Source organism: Triplophysa dalaica, chromosome 3 (assembly GCF_015846415.1).
Source record: "Triplophysa dalaica isolate WHDGS20190420 chromosome 3, ASM1584641v1, whole genome shotgun sequence".
Taxonomy (NCBI): Eukaryota; Metazoa; Chordata; class Actinopteri; order Cypriniformes; family Nemacheilidae; genus Triplophysa; species Triplophysa dalaica.
The window spans coordinates 21735310-21754306 of NC_079544.1; the positions used below are offsets into that span (position 1 = coordinate 21735310).

General features: G+C 37.9%; 2 protein-coding genes across 3 annotated transcripts in view; one reads left to right on the forward strand and one right to left on the reverse strand.

Annotated features, from left to right (window-relative positions):
- LOC130417619 (NACHT, LRR and PYD domains-containing protein 1 homolog) overlaps positions 1–2949 on the forward strand; it is a 32690-nt gene extending 29741 nt beyond the window's left edge. The window contains exons 17-21 of one of the 2 annotated variants that reach the window (XM_056743293.1): positions 481–597; positions 1236–1389; positions 1477–1521; positions 1907–2193; positions 2423–2949. In XM_056743293.1, the coding sequence (XP_056599271.1) occupies positions 481–597; positions 1236–1389; positions 1477–1521; positions 1907–2178 (588 nt within the window). In that variant the 3' untranslated portion in view covers positions 2179–2193; positions 2423–2949. Of the gene's footprint in view, positions 1–480; positions 598–1235; positions 1390–1476; positions 1522–1906 lie in introns of both variants that reach the window. The other variant, XM_056743292.1, reaches the window with a different exon arrangement.
- A 4486-nt stretch (positions 2950–7435) lies between these two features.
- LOC130417614 (alpha-2-macroglobulin-P-like) lies at positions 7436–17903 on the reverse strand. The gene is made up of 35 exons (XM_056743278.1): positions 17867–17903; positions 17612–17760; positions 15647–15827; positions 15413–15569; positions 15262–15314; positions 15144–15164; positions 14898–15063; positions 14742–14826; positions 14553–14667; positions 14349–14469; positions 14151–14260; positions 13907–14077; positions 13289–13519; positions 12994–13206; positions 12770–12919; positions 12517–12642; positions 12012–12105; positions 11773–11914; positions 11423–11648; positions 11219–11345; positions 11028–11146; positions 10891–10942; positions 10700–10783; positions 10359–10535; positions 9632–9707; positions 9403–9559; positions 9236–9310; positions 8988–9150; positions 8705–8898; positions 8403–8615; positions 8195–8319; positions 8000–8081; positions 7833–7916; positions 7658–7763; positions 7436–7575 (listed from the first exon to the last, which is right to left on the reverse strand). The coding sequence occupies exons 2-35, from the start codon at positions 17689–17691 to the stop codon at positions 7535–7537; spliced, it is 4317 nt and encodes a 1438-aa protein (XP_056599256.1). The 5' UTR covers positions 17692–17760; positions 17867–17903; the 3' UTR covers positions 7436–7534.
- Between the last annotated feature and the right edge of the window lie 1094 nt (positions 17904–18997).

Sequence of the window (18997 nt, forward strand, 5' to 3'; positions counted from 1 at the left end):
CCTGTAGAAGTAGTCATTGTGTACTTGTCTCTTAAAGTCACAGTGAAATTTAAAATTCCAATGCCTATTTTTTTCAGCAAATATTGCAGCGTTTATTGTAAATAGTTTATCAATGTGTGTCATTCTCTTTTAAAAATGTGTGTGCCCTCATGATCTGTAGTAAAAATCTGAAAATGCACTTCCATCCTGTAATGACTATCTATCCTAAATGACGTATGTTGGACGGACCGTATTTTAACTCCCATTCAACTGTCAGTATGCTGCCAGTTCCATTTCTAAATATAATGGCTGTTTTTATACGTCAGTCAAATCGCAAAGATGAAAGCCACGCCCACTTTTTATCTCATTAGATGTTACATTACACTCAAATTACGGATCACAAATTTTTTGGGCTGAAATACTGTGTAGAACAGTTTAAAGTAAATGTACTTTGGTTTAATTTCTTTTACTCCATTTTTATCCCCCCACCATCACCCCAAGGTCCAGAGCTGGCACCAGGATAAAAAATACATCGAGACAAGTTCAAAATGTCATCTGTTTGCCGGCAGAGAATACAGTCTGTGTTGTCAGCCAGATGAATGTGAAGTGCAACCAGAGGTATCAGATTATCCATACATTAATTTATATATAATTTAAACTGCTGATTTTTAGTGTGCACTACTTTTTGGTATCCTATTAGATATTTAGCACACAGAAATTGTATTAATTAATGCATGTTATGGTTGGTATTAACATTAATGAATAGATTCCAAGACAGAAGCTCTCAAAGTCAATTATGATCTTGATTTGATTTAAACTCATTCATGATGCTGTCAGTTTTTCAGGCCCCATCTTGGACGAATGAGGAAAGGCAAGTGCGATGTGCCTAGAGTGCCTATATGTATACACCACTCTAGTTGGCCCTGGTGATGTACTTTGAAAAAAGACACCACTAGTTTAATAAAAAGTTACTGATATTCATCAATAGATCATCACTGATGCACATCATTACTTCAGATTACATTTCTAACATAAATAATGTGTTAAGAAACTATTCTCAAAATTATCTTTACCGGGACTTAAATAATAAGTATAGTATTTAAGTATAATAATAGTAGAGTATAGTCATTTTTTTCAGAGTTCAATAACTGTGGCTTGCCAACAGATACCATGCCACGTAGCTGATGTGTGGCATTTACAGTCTCGTTTTTAAGGTGTAATCACCATGTTGTCTTCTGTTTTTTTATTTTTTTCAGAGTGAGATGTTTGAGTGTAATAATTTCATCGAAAATTATCATCCCATGTTTGAAGTGTTTTTGGATGTCAACAGTAAGGAGGTCAGACTGAATATTGTAGACAAATTTAATAGTGGGAAAGAAGTGTGGAACAGACGGCTAATCCTTCTTACTGGTAGGCATGAAACTCTCTGTGATGAAAGAAAAAAAGAAAATCACACAGAAAAGCAAATGTTTATGATGAGTGTTTTGTTCTTTTTAGCACCAAGTCAAGTGATGGAACCTCCTGCCCACAGAACGTTCGCAGGTTTGACTTCAATGCAAAACATTTAAAAAAATTGTTTATGACTCTTCACAATAGAACACTATTTGTTAACAATTATTTAATTAGCTTACATGAACTAACAGCGAACAGTACAATTATTAATATTATTTAATGTTAATTTCAGCATTGACTAATACATTATTAAAAATTAAACGTTATCACTGGTAACATTAAATAATGCACCATGAACTAACACGAATAACTGCATAAACATGAACTAACATTAACAAGGATTAATAAATGCTGAAAATATTATATTGTTCATTGTTAGCCAATGCATTTACTACTGTTAACTAAAAGCACCTGAAATGTAACCTTTTTTGATTCTGTCCCATCCATAACTTCAGCCTTCTTTTGTTTCGATCAGAATCTGAATTTTTGAACAGACATAGAGATGAACTCATTCAGAGAGTTTCCTCAGTGATGGTGATTGCTGACGGTCTGAAGAGCAAAAACATGATTTATAGAGAAATGTATAGTAAAGTTCATGCTGCAGAACCGAGACAGGAGAAAATGAGACTCTTGTTGGAGGTCATTGACTCAGGAGGAAATTCTGTAGAAGCAGAATTCTATAGACTGCTGAAAGAGACCGAACCTCATGTAGTAGATGAACTGGTCGCAACCCAGGAACCACAGTAATGCTGAGGAATAAGAGTGAGATCAAGATGCTTGTTTGCTACCCATTTATGATTCAAAATTTGAATTTGAATCTGTTTTAGTGTTTGTATGTATGTAACATACATACACCAAATGGACTATAGTATTAGGAAACCCCCTTCTAATGACCAAATTTGACTGCTTTAATTGTTTTCATGAGTACATATCTTAATGTTACAGGTTACAGGCGAGCATAAATTCTATTTGTGTGTTTCTAATTTTATAGGAATGATTTGAACAGGGTCCTTTTCTATTTCAACATGACAATGCTTCTGTGTTCAAGCCAAGGATTAAAAAGGAATGATTGATCCAGTCAATGTGGAAGACTTTGACTGCCTGCGTATAGCCATTTGGGGTGTTCGGTTCGGGGTTTTTTGGAGTCGATTTCGATTCTCGACTCCCACTTTTGGAGTCGATGGAATCAACACTTCGACTCCATTTACAGACATACAAAACAGGTTCAAGAATACGAATGTAAAATAAAAGAATGAACTTCAGCTTGGGAACTTTGGGCTGGCAACCAATCTCCAAAGTCACTAGCAAATACACATTCATTTGTGCATCTTACACCACTTTTTTGTGCTGTCAGACCAGTAACTCCTTTCTGGTCCTAAACCGATGTGGTTTACCAAGCGCAAGGACATGACGGCGTAGGTCTAACCGTAGCTGTTAAAATATAGAAACAGACTTAAAGACTTATGGTAAAGCGAAGACATTTCGTTTCCTTTATATTTTTTATATTTTTTATTGCATCAATTTTGGAGAGTTACAGTTACACAAATTAAATGTTTTGTACGTAAAGACACCAGTTTCATTATTTTGAATTGAGGCTCCGCATATGTGCGCTAAACAAGCCTAAAACATTTATTTATTTATTTTTGTTTAAAAGTTTATACTTTCACCCTAGGCTAAGTTCAACAAATTTTTTAAAAAGGCATTGTGTTCATTTATTAATTTAACTCATTGCATTTAAAATTAAAAAGTATTTAAAAATTTAAACATGTAATTGTAAAACCAACAAATATGCTATAATTATAACCCAGACCAATAACTTAATATATGATTTGTGACGTCTTGGCTGTTGCTGAAGTTTTTGAACTGGGTGAAACGCTTTATAATTTCTTTCCACAAACTTGATTTTGATTTGTGTCAAGTTATGCACACAGACTCACATTTGAGCAAAGTCTTAACAGTCGTTTAGAGAAATAAAAGCTTGAAGGGGAACAGACGAAATATATAAGAGTTTTTGATAAGAATTTGAGAATTTAATGAGATCGGGTGAAGAATGAACAGGAAATTTTGTGAGAGAACCAGTATTCGCTCATGCTCTGATCAACACAGTGTTTTGAATCGGATGTAATTGTGTTCAATCATAGAGAGTAGAGGAATGACTTTTACCTGATAGGTTTTTTTAAATGTTATTCGTTGCTTTGCGCCAACCCAAATGACAACATTAAAAATTATGGAGACGATGAGAGGTCCTGTCTTGGAGCTGATTCCGACTTTAGGGACATAAAGAGTTGAGGAATTGAATAGCCATGTACAAATCCCAGCTAAACACGTCTGGTGTGACTTAAAATGCAGAATTTGTTCTTGTACATACATGGGTACAATCATTTTAGAACTAATAAAGGCACTTCCAAAACTGTGGCAACAGAAATGGAAACCAATTTTTAAAAACATATATATACAACTTTTAGACTGTTGCCAAAGTTTTGGAAGGTTGATGTAAACTTAGATGTTGTCATAAGATACAATACTGTAGCACTAGTGTGTTAAAGAAATGTGAACATATTTACATCATCAGAAGTTAGCTATTAGCAACAGGCTAATTTCCAAAATGTACTACTCTTATCTTATTTTTTCTTAGTTCTCTTTCATGTGGAAATCATTATAAACCAGTGGTTTCCCAGAAAAAAACTGGAGGAACAGATCAAAATAATAGAAAAGCTCCGTATTTCTTCAAACCTCAAAAACTGCAAAGAAAACATCTCAGGTTACGCATGTAACGCTGTGTCGACATTGTGAAGCTATGGGACCGCGCTCTGCGGGATTGCATCTGAAGCACGTTTGATAAATCAGTCCAATGGGGAGTCGGTACGTCATAGGCAGGTGACGTAAGGCACAACGAAGCTATGAAAGCACGTTCCTACAGCCGGCTTCAGCAAGGCAAGGCATGACAGGCAAGGCTTGACAGGAATGCAGGGAGTATGAGAGGGAGAAGCAGCGTCTCATTCCCTACTCAGGGAACCATGGTTACATGCATAACCTGAGACGATCCCTTTCGAGGGAACGAGACACTGCGTAGACATTGTGACTCTTTGAGAATGCAATACAAACGCACCATACTGCCAAATGCCTGTCTGTGTGTAAGCACTGCGCACATCTAAGACAAAAGCACCTGGCAGCTGGCCCCCAGGTGTTGCTCTGAAGTCCAGCTCAAAGAACCTGATGAACATGAGTGGAGAGGACCAACCCGCCACATCACATCCTGAACTGAAGCGCCTAGCCATAAAGTCCTGGAGGCTGCCATACCCCTAGTAGAGTGAGCACTGACGGCGATAGGTGACAGCCGTCCAGAGGTCTCATATGCAAGAGAGATAGCCTCAACTATCCACTTGCTGAGTGTTTGCTTCGTCGCCGGAAAACATTTTCTGGAGGAACCAAAACATACAAAGAGTTGCTCATATCTCCTCAACGAAGAAGATCTGTGCACATAGGAATCCAGTGAGAGCACTGGACACCAAGTTTAGCTTCTCTTTAGGTCCTGATTCCCAAACGGGTAGGCACCTTTGGCACGGAACCGTGCCCAGGGGCGGATTTTGTGATTTGGGGGCCACAGGCAAATCTGTGGTTTTTTTTCATTACTTTACTGCAAGCCTTATTATTCTTTCTCCTCAAAGCACACAACATTTTACCCCCGGTCCAAGTGACAGGGGAAAACTAAGCTTAATGAGTTTGTGGAAATGCAAAACAACCACCATTCTATCCCCACTGTGTGAAGTGATCCGTAAAGTGCCTAATAATTGTCTTTTAGTTGCTCTGCGAGTACTAATTCTTATAATAGTTGAAAATATATGAAAAAAATAGCGTACAGACTAGAATATTTTTTTTATGGTTTAGACGCTCCATGACAGATGCAAAGTAACAGAATGCATGCGATTAATATTTCTCTGTAACAAAAACGCCATGATAAGGGATTGTACAAACTTTTACTTTGTTAGGCTGAACACATGACCTTGGTGATCATTAACGGCTTACTTTCAAGGGATAGTACAATGAAATATAGTCATTTGCGTAGAAATCTCAGTGTTGAAAAAAATTGAAAATAATTCTAGGTATGAGTGAAAACATTTTACTAACGGACAGCTTTCAAGTAGTACAATTTATAACCATTATAGGAACCAATTTATTGTTTATATTTCACCAAGATCAAGATATGAAGAGCTCTTTTCCAAAGCGCTATAAATCTATTTTAATAGTTTTCATGAAAATTACCTTTTTTTACCTAGACCCATACATTTTGTTAATATTTAATTTATCCTGTTAAAATGGTCTGTTGGCTCAGTCTGAACATGTTAAACATGATTTTTAAATGAAACAACAATATTGTCGAGTATAAATTCAACTTTTATTTTTTTCAAAACGCTACAAATCCATCTTTTTAATTCTTTTTTAAAAAAAAATTTGGTTTATTTCTTTTTAAAAACAAACAAACAAGAGAACATAAAACATATGACATCGGGGACTCATACTATAAATGAATATAAATCAAATAAATGCAAATGTATGAAATAAATAAGAGCCAAATAAAATACATAGTAACAAACTAAATAGTTAAATAAATATTTTCAATTTCATGTTTCAATATTTTCCACCACATACAACAAATAATTTAGAAATAACACATACAAATACCACTAACGAGCGAATTCTGATTGGTCGAGAGGACATATCATATTTTCGGCTAAAAACAGGTTCGGGATTTATAGCGTTTTGGAAAGAAACTGCATCTTGCAGAACATTTCAAACAAGGAAATATAGCGATTTGGCCTGAAACATTGATGGAGCAGTGAATAGGTATGGTATACAGCAAAATGGCATGACAAACTAATTTTTTATTTGGCACTTTATGTGCTTTGGAAAAGAGCTCTTCAAATACAATTAACCATTTGATTTCTGCATATTTTTGCTTTTTAATATAACACTCCATTGTTTTTTTCCAATGTATCTTATATTTAATGCATCGTTGCCTTTGATAATGGACAATTGTGTTCCTCAAAAAATAAGTCCATGATTGCAACCTAGAAATTATAGCTTTTTGGATTGCACAAATATTAAAGCAGACTTTTCAGTTTAAATTGCTCAAACCATTACTTGAGAAAAAAAATTCTGTTGTGGTTTGGCGGGTGAGCCTGATGGTAATAAAGATGGACAACACACCCCCATTATCTTCTGTCCTAGAATGAATAGTCAATCTACAAAGGATATATCTCCCTCCGAAGGGCACATCAGAGTGAAAACAATCATGGGCACCCTATGGTTGTTCCAAACCGAAATATTTATAATTGGCCACGTCAAACAATGCCGGATTTTGAAGGTTACTAGGGGACAATTCAAGTCCCCATGATTCTTTGTGTAGCAAATGCACTTTATGGGCACAGAATGACACAGTGCACTTCAAGAAAAAGTAGTTCGATCCCTCAAGGGTAAGCCATTTTAAGGGCTTAGGGACGACCGCAGGGTGTCTACACAGGAGTGTGTGTGATGTGGAGCCACATTATCAAGGGCCCATTAGTGTGATCACACTACTCTCTTTTTATGGGTGTCATTTGGAGTAACCATGCACATGATAACGTAAACATTTGTTTTATTCAAAATCATTATTATATTTTGAAATAGAAACACTTTTCCAGATGAAAGCCTGGTTTTGAGTTCATTCCTTTTTTAACAGATTAAATGTTTTGCTTTAATTGTCAGCTTAATGTCCCATTGGTTGCATTTTGTTAAAACGTTTGTGTAGCGGTAAAAAATAAATAAACCAGAAAGTGTTCAACCTCAAACAGGTCTAGAAGCTTACTTAAAGTTTAACACCATGTACATGGCCAATAGCCCTATGGTTGCGTTTATAACAAAAACAAGTTCTTGAATGTAGCATAAAGTACCAAATTTAGGGAAAATTAAACGAGATAAATCCAATATCTGCATCCTTTTTCACTTTGCAGCACAGAAACCAGTGTAACATTCATTTTTTATTTATTAGCAGAAGGCTGAGAAAGACGAGAATAAGCTTGCAAAATAAGAATGAAAGCATCAACTGTCCTGAGGCTGGATGCTCTCATGCACAGGGAGAGGAATAAGCAGTCTCAGACTGGTCACCTGAAGGAGAGAAAACAGCACATTTCAGTATCATACTGTAAAGGAGGAAAAACAATGTGTGTAGTAAACTCAAACCCATTACTTGGTTGATAGTAGTCATAGACTTTGATCACAGCAGAACGGAGACTTTTCACTGGAAAGAGTTGTTTCATTTGTAGCCTGTAACTCATTGGAATATTTTTTGGAACCTGCAAGAGAGAGAACAGGCATCAGTACAAATATAACACTTTCAACCTTCAAAACTAACACTTCCTCACCTCCTTTAAATACACAATGACACGACCATCTTCTGAATCAACCCGTTCAACCAGTGGTGCGTATGACTGGGGTGTAGTTCCAAGCTGTGTACAAAAGTAGTTGACTAATAAAAAGGAGTGATGTTTAATAGCAGCTATTTACAAATCTCTTAAAAACTCAAACTGACCGTTGAGGTGTCTGCCGTGAAACCTGATAGGAGTTTAATGTCTACTATGACCATATTAGTGCTCGCCTGCGGCCCATTGTATCTGCAAGAAACGAAATAAGCAACATGTTACATTGAGATATAATTGAAGCTCTTCAGTTTTGTGCTACAGTATAATTTGTAAAATATTTCCTTTTGAAAAAGTCAAAATCTTACTTGACAGAGAAGTCCATGATGAGATTTGGACCAGATGCCACAAGGCAATCTCCTGTAAGCTTTGCTTCAACGCTCAAAGTTCTGGTGGTCTGAGCAGGTGTTGGAATGTTGTAGAATAAGCTGATCTGTGACCACAGAATTACAAATGATGCCAAACTTTGTAAAACCAAAGAATCAAAATGACCAAGAAAACAATAGGGTGGCTAACCTGCACTGACACGCAGGTTGAGCCCGTCGCACTAATAGTATATCTGCCAGGAACGTTCTTCAGTCTCTTCTCCTGATACAGTAACTTGTTGCCCTGATTCACATCAAAGCTGTGAGAGTCTCCTGCTGACTGAACCATCACTGTGCTGGAACCATCAGAGCTGAACACTTTGGTGGCGTACAAAGACAAAGCCTGAAGAGCCACAACTGTGTCCTGATAACATCACATAATCATCATCACAACATGAAAATGCATGTGGATAAATAAGCAGGTACACTAATGTTGCTTTCTAGTTGGTGAACCTGTGTAGAGGAGAATCCTCCATAGGCGTTCTGCTGCTTCACAAGCCACCTGACAATCCTGTTAGCATATCCCAGACCAGCTGTAGTGGGTGAATGTGCATTAAGAACAGCTAACAGAACATATGAGCTGATCTCCACTCCAAGAGAACCAGAATTATCACTAGATCCCATCTGAGTCCAGTGCAGTAGACCTCCTTTACAACACATAGAGAGACAAGACTCATTATTTGATATTAGAAACAAGTCATGAATTGTTGACTGAGAACACCATACATATCTTTACCATCTGAAATGGCAAGAGTATCTAGCTCTTTTAAAAGCTGCTGTAGGGTGTCAGTGCCTCCAGCCAGACTGAAAGTGTAGGCAAGTAGTGCAGTAGTGTAAGTGTTTTTAAAATTCCCAACGGCGGACCTCAAACAGGACAAACTGTTAGTGAGCACAGGATCCTATAACACAAACAGAGAAACAGCAGGTGTGTGTCAGTATTATTAATCTAATAGTTTCTACTGTGTTCTCTGGTAATGAACTTACAGTCACTGGAGTTTCCAGTTCAAGGAAAGATGCAGTGATGTAGGCAGTCATGGTCACATTATCATTCACTCCACCCTGTTATTCATGAGAAATAGTCAATGGTCTAAATTGGAAAAGCAACATTGTGTATACCAGTCACAGTATGGATCAAGCAATGAATTTCAAACCTTCATTCCATTGTTGAACAGTCGCCCCTGCTGCATAAAACAGCCATCTGGACCCTGTTTGCTTATGAACCAATCTGTTGCACTCTTAATAACATTTGGATCAATGAAGATGTATTTCTGTGCTTTGCCAAAGGACCTCATGACAAATGCAGTCAACCTGGAGATGTGAAAATAACCAAATTTAGTGAAACATACTCAAGATGACAACAGTAATAACATATACACTCACCATGTATTACCATCGCCAAATCCAAAAGTGCTGAACGCACCATCAGGATGTCTGTAGTTCAACTGTCTCTGGTATCCTGTTTAGTTTTACAAGCAATTTAAGAAAATTATTGACCGGCTGATGTGCTTCAATATGGAAAAAGGCTTATTACATGTTGGGCATTTTCCAAACAGAAGTGAGCATCCTTATGACCCGAGTGTAGGGCATTACTGACTCTCCTGTATGACTGGCCTAATGCTACCTTGACAACGTCGCACCTGCACTTAATCAAACACTTGTTGAATATTGTCCAATTATGACCGGAAATTTAATATCACGCATTTCCTTTTTAAATACAAAGTCAAGTAAACCTACAAACAAGTAACTTATTAAACAAACTTTCATATAAGTAATCTATAAGTATCTAACACCAATTTAACCATCTTAAATCATATTAATCACTGACAAGAACAGTGTAACAAAATGCAATTGTACCTACGAAATCCTTCACAATATTTGCTTCCAAGACATCATGAGAACTCTTGATCACAAACCGATCTTTTGCTTTGATTAAATTATCTTTGGAGTGACCATGGCATGACACCTCGCTGACATGCCTTTTGCTTAGGGATTCAGGTGTACACTAGTTTGGAAAGCCTTACAAATGGCATCACCTTCTTAAACGGCCCTTCAAGGGCGCAAAAATCCTGTTTGGAAAATACCTGTGGTGGGCCAAGTACATCATTACCACTCTTTAGGAAGTCGACTGCTTTCTCTCTGATGTTTGAGGTGAGCTGCTCAGTGTTCTCCAGATACTGTAAAATGTAAATATTGGGAGAAAGAACAGCAATGTTTTGTTCTCCACAGCCGTACGGCATCCGTAATAATCCATCAAGATTCTGCAACGCACGGCCCAAAATGTCTCCTGCGAAAAACAGCCAAAAGTTATTGTACACCTAGTTTTGTACTCTAAGAATCTTTTCTGAATTATAATTGGAATTCAGTTCTTGTAAATTTTAAGTTCATAGATGCATAATCCTAATGTAATATCCCAATAGCAATCAAATATACTCCATGAAGTTGCTTTACCAAGTACAGAGACAGAAGATCTGGCTGACCCCCGGATTACATTTGATGGAAGTGTCAGCATCACCTCCTCTGAAATTCTACTTCCTATCAAATCATAAGTGACAACATAAAAGACAAGAACAAAGAGTAGTGTGAGATCAAAACAATGGTAACTTCATCTAAATTGTGAAATGTGTGAAGTGTAGACAAACCCCGTGGACATAACAACCAACTGTAGGTTATTGTTCTTTCAACTCCTTCAGCCTTAAAATAACAAACACACATTACACTCAAAAAGACGTCAGATTTAAATGGCAAAAAACTGACGATTGATTAAAAGTGTGCTGACCAATACAAGTAGACTTCGAGTGACTATGTCAACACGTCCTCTCTCTGGCACGCTCACAATCGCATTGTCACACATGCCTTGAGAAATTGCCTGTGCACTGATGGTCACATTCATGACTCCTGTAATGGAATCACTGAAATTAATGTCAGTTTTATTTCGAAAAGACTAATGTGAAATTTAACTAAACTGACCAAGAGCAAGTGGAGTAAGAACCCATGAAAAAGTCTTTCTCCCATTGACACACAGACATGTTGAATATGGAGATCCAATTGAGGGTCTAAGAGTGAAGTCTGAGGACGGAGCTGGAGTTACTTTAACCTGTCCATTGAATATGGAGGATTAGTTCAGATCGTATATGACAGAAATGTGACAGAAGATGAATTGAGAAATCTCACCATGATGCACTTGGAAAGATAGTTGAAGACGGTGGCCTTCAGCTCAAAGATCTCTCCACGAATGATGGAGTAAGGTAGAGAGGGCTCCAGGAAGAAGGGCTGGAAAACTGTCAGTTGAGCAGGAGGAGCCAGACCCAGACCTTCAGAGGACAGACAGAAGACATCCGTCTCCCAGGTGGTGATGGTGTCAGGAACCTTCACAGGAATCTGCATTAAACCAGAGACCCTGTGAAGAAAGCGGATCACAGTTAATCCAAATTCTGGTTTCCAATGACATGAGATAACAGGAAAAGTTAATAAACTCCTGCCATTTGCTTCGAATCATTTCAATTTTTTATAAGATGACTTACCCTACTTCAGCAAGTTGCCAGATCCAAGTTTCTGGGAAGACTGTTCGAATTGTCACTTCAAAAGCAGAAGTAACTTCAGGCAAACTTTCAACTTCTAGTGCCCCAGACATCGCAAAAATCCCTGGGTTACGCCCATAATACACTTAAAAGCACAAAAGAGGAGATATGAATACAGATCAGATAGTGTACAACAGTGGCTTGTTTAATAAAGTAAGTGGAGGGGGAAAGGCATACTGTACCATCATAAAAATGGCGCTGATAATTGAGGCCTTTATATGTCAGACACTGAGGTTCTCTTACAGCCAGATTTGTAGCGACCTTCAAGCCCACAGCCTGTTAAAAGCAACCAATCGATGTACAGTATAAGGCAGATGGACTTATTAAAGGAATAGTTCACACAAATGATAAATTGTCACATTATCAGATTGTCCAAACCTCTTTGTACTTCGGAAAGGGTGGATTATGCAAAACTGTTGGTTACCAAACAGATCTTATTCCCCCATTGAAATTATTTTCCAAACCAGGGCAGTAAACAGGAAGTGAGATTTGTTTGGTTACTGACATTCTTACAAGAACCTTCCTTTGTGTTCATCAGATCTAAGAAAATTACACAGGTTTGGAACAACCTGAGGGCGAGTAAATGACAGTTTTCATTTTGGGGTTAACTATCCCTTTGACATCAACATGACTAAAATGTGTCCCAACTCTAGTTGCTCATGGTGATTGTCTGTTTGGTATAATCACCTTAAAGGCTTCATATGCACTGTCTATTCGGACGTCTCGACGAGGCCTCACTTTAAGACACTCCTGCTCATCTTCAACATCATATGGATAATCTGATACTGACTGCACTGGCAACAGGCCGAAGATCTGTAACAGTCGTATCAGAAAGACCAGATGGTCACCACGGTGTGAGGGGAAAGTCAACTTACAGGTACCAAAAGGATCTGTGCAACTTTATTTGGAAATAAAATTGCAAAATGAAATACATGGACACCTTCTCTGCATTCAGACGTCTTCCTGATTCCAAGATGAGAACGCTCTGATCTACAGCACTGACGCCACACAGTGAACCAGGCCGAGCGGACAGTTTTACAGTGTTTTCTTCACCTGGAACTGCTGAAGCAGGAGAAAACTGCACAGACACCTGTGGCCAGAACAACAACAGTGAGGGTGTGTTTGTAATAAAGCTCACAAAAATAAAACCATACGCATATATACCTGGTTTTTAAAACACTTTTCGATGTCAAGAACTGTGTTGCCAGCAACCACATTGTCACTGGGCAGAAGACAGTATGCTAGAATCTGTACAGCTGGACTCTGATCTGCTCCAACAAACAGTTTGAATAAGAACGAGCCACTTGCTGCTCCATTAGAAGTCTTCACATTAACATTATTATATCCATGATGAACTATCACTCCTCTGGACAAAACCTGACAAACAAGCATCACAACATTACTACGGCTTTGCCAGCAGAGATCACATGAAATCTCATATGTAGTATTTTATACTCACCATATAGATGACTGCAGTGTTAATGTTGCTAGCAGTCTCCCCAACAAAGTTATACTTAATGGTTACGGTAGTCTCAGTATCACACTTTAACGGCTGCTCAATTTTCTCTATAGTCAGTTCACTGAAAGTTTGGTTGTACGATGTGGCAGGCTGGAGAGGTCGAATAGTTTTTTCGTCAGTAGTGAAGTATGGCTTTTTATAAGTATAACGCACTTCTGGAGTCACACTTGCCTGAAAATCAATGGACGGAATTTGTGGCCATTAAAATGTGAATGTTCACTAAACACTGAATTACAAGGTCTGTTCACCTTCAAAATGATAATTGTCATTTTTTACACATCCTCTTATTTCAATCCAGTATGACTTACTTTCTTCTGTACAACATGATAATGTTTTGATTTTGGTAACGAAAAAACGCTTCGCCCCCAATGACTTGCATGTTTTGTTATTGGGGACCAGCGGTTTTCAGTTACCAAAATATCATCTTGTTGTGCAAAAAAATTACATCGGTTTTGTGTCTGTACAAAGGAGGTCAACGGTGCCCAACCATTTTTGTAACCAAAACCACCCAGGTTTAAAAGGACAATTTTGAAGGTGAACTATTCCTTTAACACATACCATCAGATTTAAGTCACTGTTAGGAATACCAGCTGTATTAAGAGAGAAGGAGACGAGTCCATTACTGCCTGTAGTGAGATTCTGGAGCACTTTTGAAGCCCAACTTTGACCTTCCAACAGATAGACTGCTGTGTTATGAATTGGCGTTCCATTAAACTGTGCAACTTTGATCTGTGGGGATAAAATTACAGAAAATAAAGCAGAAGTCACGCAAGACAATGATTAGCATTGGAATTGTACTTGCCTTTCCTTCTAGAACTGATCCATGTTCAAAAACATCAGGGAGATCAACAAAGGTGACCTTCCCAATTTCATACGTCAGGGATACGGTTTCAGATTTTGTCATGACAGTGTCTGTGGAAAGAGTATCATGACACAGCTGTGAAAAAACACTGTCATACCCGTCTGAATTTTTAGAACAGCATGTCAATGCAGAGCTCACCTGTTCCCTCCTCTGTGAGATTTGCTTGAACAACAAGAGAATCTTGCAGATAATCCTCAAATCTGAAGTTTGTAAAGGCTGACGTGTTGAATGTAAATGAGGCACAACCAGTCTGATTCATCTAAGAGAAATAGAAACTTTCACTGTAGCTGCTTTACATGACCAAACCCTATCATCTGAAAATAACCAAATAACATGTCGCACCACAGCGGTTTTGTTCAAACAGGGACGAACCACTCCAGGAACAGAAACATATTCAAATGGATTACGGCACACCTCCACCCACGCTCTACCAGGTACAGGTTGGTTGTACGTGTACCTGAGAATCGGTACAAGAATCAAGTTAAAGAATGAAGAGCAGCATGTGAAGGTGCATAAAGGAAAGTCACTCACTTCCCACAAACTTCAATTTTCAGTTCTTCTTCACCAACACTGTGTGTCTGCGCCGTTTTAACTGTCACTTCAAACTTGGGCAGAACTAGTGAGTAGCACACAAAGTTAGCAAAGACTTTGTACTGTGCAAACCAGAGATGAACAGCATTGACTTACCATACTTCTTCACTTCAAAGTTATGCACGATCATCCTTTCACCAATGTAAGCTTTCAGTGCGTACATGCCTTGACGGGCTTCTGGGTTTAACTGATGAGAAAGCTGCAAAATCCACCTTATTGAGGAAACATTTGTCCACTGACCAATCCTATTACTCTGACTGTCCTATTCAAGTAAAAATACAAAAAATTAGTTTGTAAAAAGCTGTTTTAGATCATGAGATGTGCACTGAAACAATGACGTACCTCCACCACTACCATAGAGTACTGTGAGAAAAAAAAAGAAAAAAAAAAAAGAATTAACATTCCAACATGACATTCAATTACTATACATGAGATACATAGATATATAAAAAAATATTACCATCTGATCAAGAGGAACAAAATAGCTATTCATGGTAACAGCCCTGAAATACACTGCAAAATACGAAATGTGTTTAATCTTCAAATCACACCATTGACATTAAAAATAAGATAACACAGAAACATCCAACAAATATGAATCATTAATTCACCCATTTGTCCTGGATTATAAATGGGTTTATCAGTTTGAATGAAGGTCAAAGGATGGTAAGACCTAAACATCACTTTTCTTTCTTCAGACAACTTGAAAGACAATCCCGTAACTTCAACCCAAATTTTCTGCACCGATTCTCCATCTACACAAGGTGCCTGTAGAGAAACATTGTTTCATCACTCTTGATGCTTAAAATGTTCAATGGTATGAATGCACACATCTGATGTCAGACCTGGAAGTTAACGCAATGATGTAACTCTTCATTGGTTTTCTTTTGCAACAGTAACGTGGTCTGGTTATCCTTTCCTACAAGATAGATGTCCATTAGACCATCTATGGGCTTCAGGACACTTGTGCACAGTATGGCTTCAGATCCTGACTGGATCACAGCAGGAAATGTCACCAGAAAAAACCTGCCAACAGTAACAATGACAACATTGAATCTTTAACTGTGTCTGTGCAGTGGCGGAGCTCGAGTTTTTCACATGGGGTGTCCTGGGGGTGGCCAAGGCAATTTAGGGGGTCCATAGACCATGATAGAAAGTCAGTGTGTAATAGTGATGTGCGGATGGCGGTTAAATCCGCGGGACGGGTGTGTCGGGTAATAAAAAAAAATACATTCTGATTAATTGCGGGTGGATGATATCATATACAATATTAACAAAATTTCTCAAAAACACGAATTTGTTTTAAATGCATTTTAAAGCAGGCGCTAATTTGCAGTTATTTAGAAGAAATGCACGTGTGGTGGCGGTAGAGGACGATCTATTTCTTAAAGCAGTTATGGGGGCAAAACAGATCAGAGAGAAATTTAAAAGGGAAGATATAAAAACAAAACAAAAGGTAGGACAGAAAAGTACCGTGTGGGAGCGTTTTAGCGAAGTGGTGAGGATGAATCAAGTGCTGGGTATGTATGTATATGAAAGCCATAAGACTGGAACCTCTTATATGGTACGTCATGTATGTGCTAAATCGAAAGATTAGATTCAAGCATTTACAGACAAAGACAGTGCTATAAAATTGACTGAGTAATTAAAGTGACGATCGGATTCGGGTCGGGTGCGGATATCTATATCAGAGGAACTTATACGTGCGGGTGGATAATTTATTTGAAGCAGCAGATGCGGGTGACATTTTAGTTTATCTGCGCATCTCTAGGTGTAACTCTAACCTGGCATAAAAAGAGAAATAATAATTAATTTAACCTGGTGTTTGTAACGTGATTTGGCTTAAAAAAATAATATTCACATACTATGAATTAGAGTCTCTATCTCGTAACACACAACTAGATTCGTTACATGACTGGCCGTACTAGTAACTTTGCAGTATTTGATTAGCCCTTTATGATATGTAAACAGGCTATTTGCAATTGAGGTAATCTTTTGAGTATCACGACCAGATAAATAGCTTAAGAATTTCAAAGTTACCTTAACATTAAAACACTGGTGGTGGCTGTATCTTACGTTAGCCTACATCAAGTAAACAGGTAAATAGTGTAATGTATTGGCACTGCACTGTTTATGTTTATAACTAGCACAGATGTAACGTTAAACACAATGTTTAGGCTTAATCGGGAACCGATCTCTCTTATCTGATTAACTCGTCTAGCTCCAACATTCATGTTTACTCATACAGCGACTTCACTTTTAAAATGATTTCCGCAAACAAAATCCCGATGACTAGTATTCAAACTAAACTTATATGCGAAATTTCATTATTCTTCTGTTACTCGCGTCACTTTCGTCCATGATTACTTTGAAAGGAGCGCGGCACCGGACGCTTTTTCAGCAAGTGGTGAAAGGAGATGTCAATCATCATTAAACTGCCCAATAAAATTTTAGGTGGCACTCGGGGTGGCCTATCAGATGGAGGGGTCCAGTGCCAAGGACACACCTCTGGCTCCGCCTCTGTGTCTGTGTCATACAAGGACATCATTGAACTCTGAGTGCGTTTCGTATAAATAACAATGATCCGTATATGGGATAGTCCGAATATACATTTTGGCCAGGGAGGGTCATTAATAACATTTAGTCTAACTGAAATAAATAACAGTTGAATACATAGGCATTAACATGTCTTCAGGTATTGCTTAAAACTCTTCATAATATTTGGAGAACAATGAAATAGTGTATGATTTAACGGTTAACGCTGGACAATTCCTAAAAAGAAACATTAAAAGAAAATGAAAATATCTTACGGCTCTGATGTTTGTCCATTAACACAGCAGAGGAAAAACGTTAAAAAGAGCTCATGTCGAAATATCCGTTTGACATCCATTTTAAAGACGAGTGTCCAGTTTCAGATTTTTCTCTCCTCTGCTTCAACGCCGCAAACGATCACAGCGTCCTGAAAAAAAAACACACCAATGATTCATCATCTCACCAGGCAACCTGGATTATTTATATTTGTAAACAGTGTACTTTGGGTTCATCCCAATTACACCACAACTCACAGCTACAGATTCAGAGGAACCTCGGTCTGACTCCTTCCTGAAACTGAACAGCACTCGACAGAGACAGAAGTTTATCAGGTGCTTTACAACAGGTGCTTTGCATTTCATTAGTTAGGTCTTTGTTGCGCTGCCTTCACGTGCTCTCGGACATTTGAAAATTCCCACTTCTAATGTCTCGAAAAAATAAGAGAAAATCTAATAGAAATTGTTCAAAACAACAATAATAATAATAATTTGTTCATCAAATTGTAACGAATAAACGATTTATTAGGCCGCCTCGGCTTATTCTGGTTTCTGATGTTGCACATTTACTTATGTTGCTTTGCTTTATTTTGAGACGAGTGGTTTTGACTGTAGTCCACGGGTGTCCAATGTCGGTCCTGGAGGGCCACACAGTCCTGCAGAGTTTAGCTCCAACTTGGCTCAACACACTAGTCTGCTTTGTGAGACCTTGATTAGGTATTCAGGTGTGTTTGATTAGGGTTGAAGCTAAACTTTGCAGGAGACAGGCCCTCCAGGACTGACTTTGGACAGCCCTGCGGTCAGTCTTAAATTGAATATATTGTGCAAATTTGATGTTATTCTGCATAACAGTGACATTTATTAGATAAATGTCACATTACTATATGCAAGACATTTTGAAGAATGTAGGATAGCAAACAACTCTTTGGAACTTTTGACTATCTTTGTATTTTATTCTACCATGGGAGTCCAAATCTTTTTCTGTGTTCATTAAAGCAAAGAATTTTATACAAATTTGGAACAACTTTGAGGTGACAAAATGACAAAATGATAAATTGTAAAATTTTTGGGTGAAGTATCACTTTAAGGATATGAAAAATATTATATGAACTGCTGCAACATTTAAATGTGTATTTATATAAGAGGTTTCCCTCATTCTCAGTTTGAGAATAAAGAAGCATCTCTTGCATCCTTTCAGGACAACCTAGTATGGAAAGCTAGGCCACAAGCCTGATCATTATCAGTTCTCTTGATGACGTGGGAAAATCTGTCTAATTTGAAGGAAAAGTCAGAGAATGTCTGTAAAGAGGAGATTGGAAAAATATCTTCCAAAGGTGAAGAACGTGAACATCTTTCATTTACTTATATACATCTATAAAATAACAGAAG

Coding starts and splice junctions, on each gene's coding strand:
- LOC130417614 (XM_056743278.1), bottom strand. CDS start 17,691: ATGGATGTCAAACGGATATTTCGACATGAGCTCTTTTTAACGTTTTTC. Junction 10,943..11,027: donor CTCGAAGTCTACTTGTATTG/GTCAGCACACTT, acceptor TGTTATTTTAAG/GCTGAAGGAGTTGAAAGAAC. Junction 8,616..8,704: donor GAGGATTCTCCTCTACACAG/GTTCACCAACTA, acceptor TGATGTTATCAG/GACACAGTTGTGGCTCTTCA.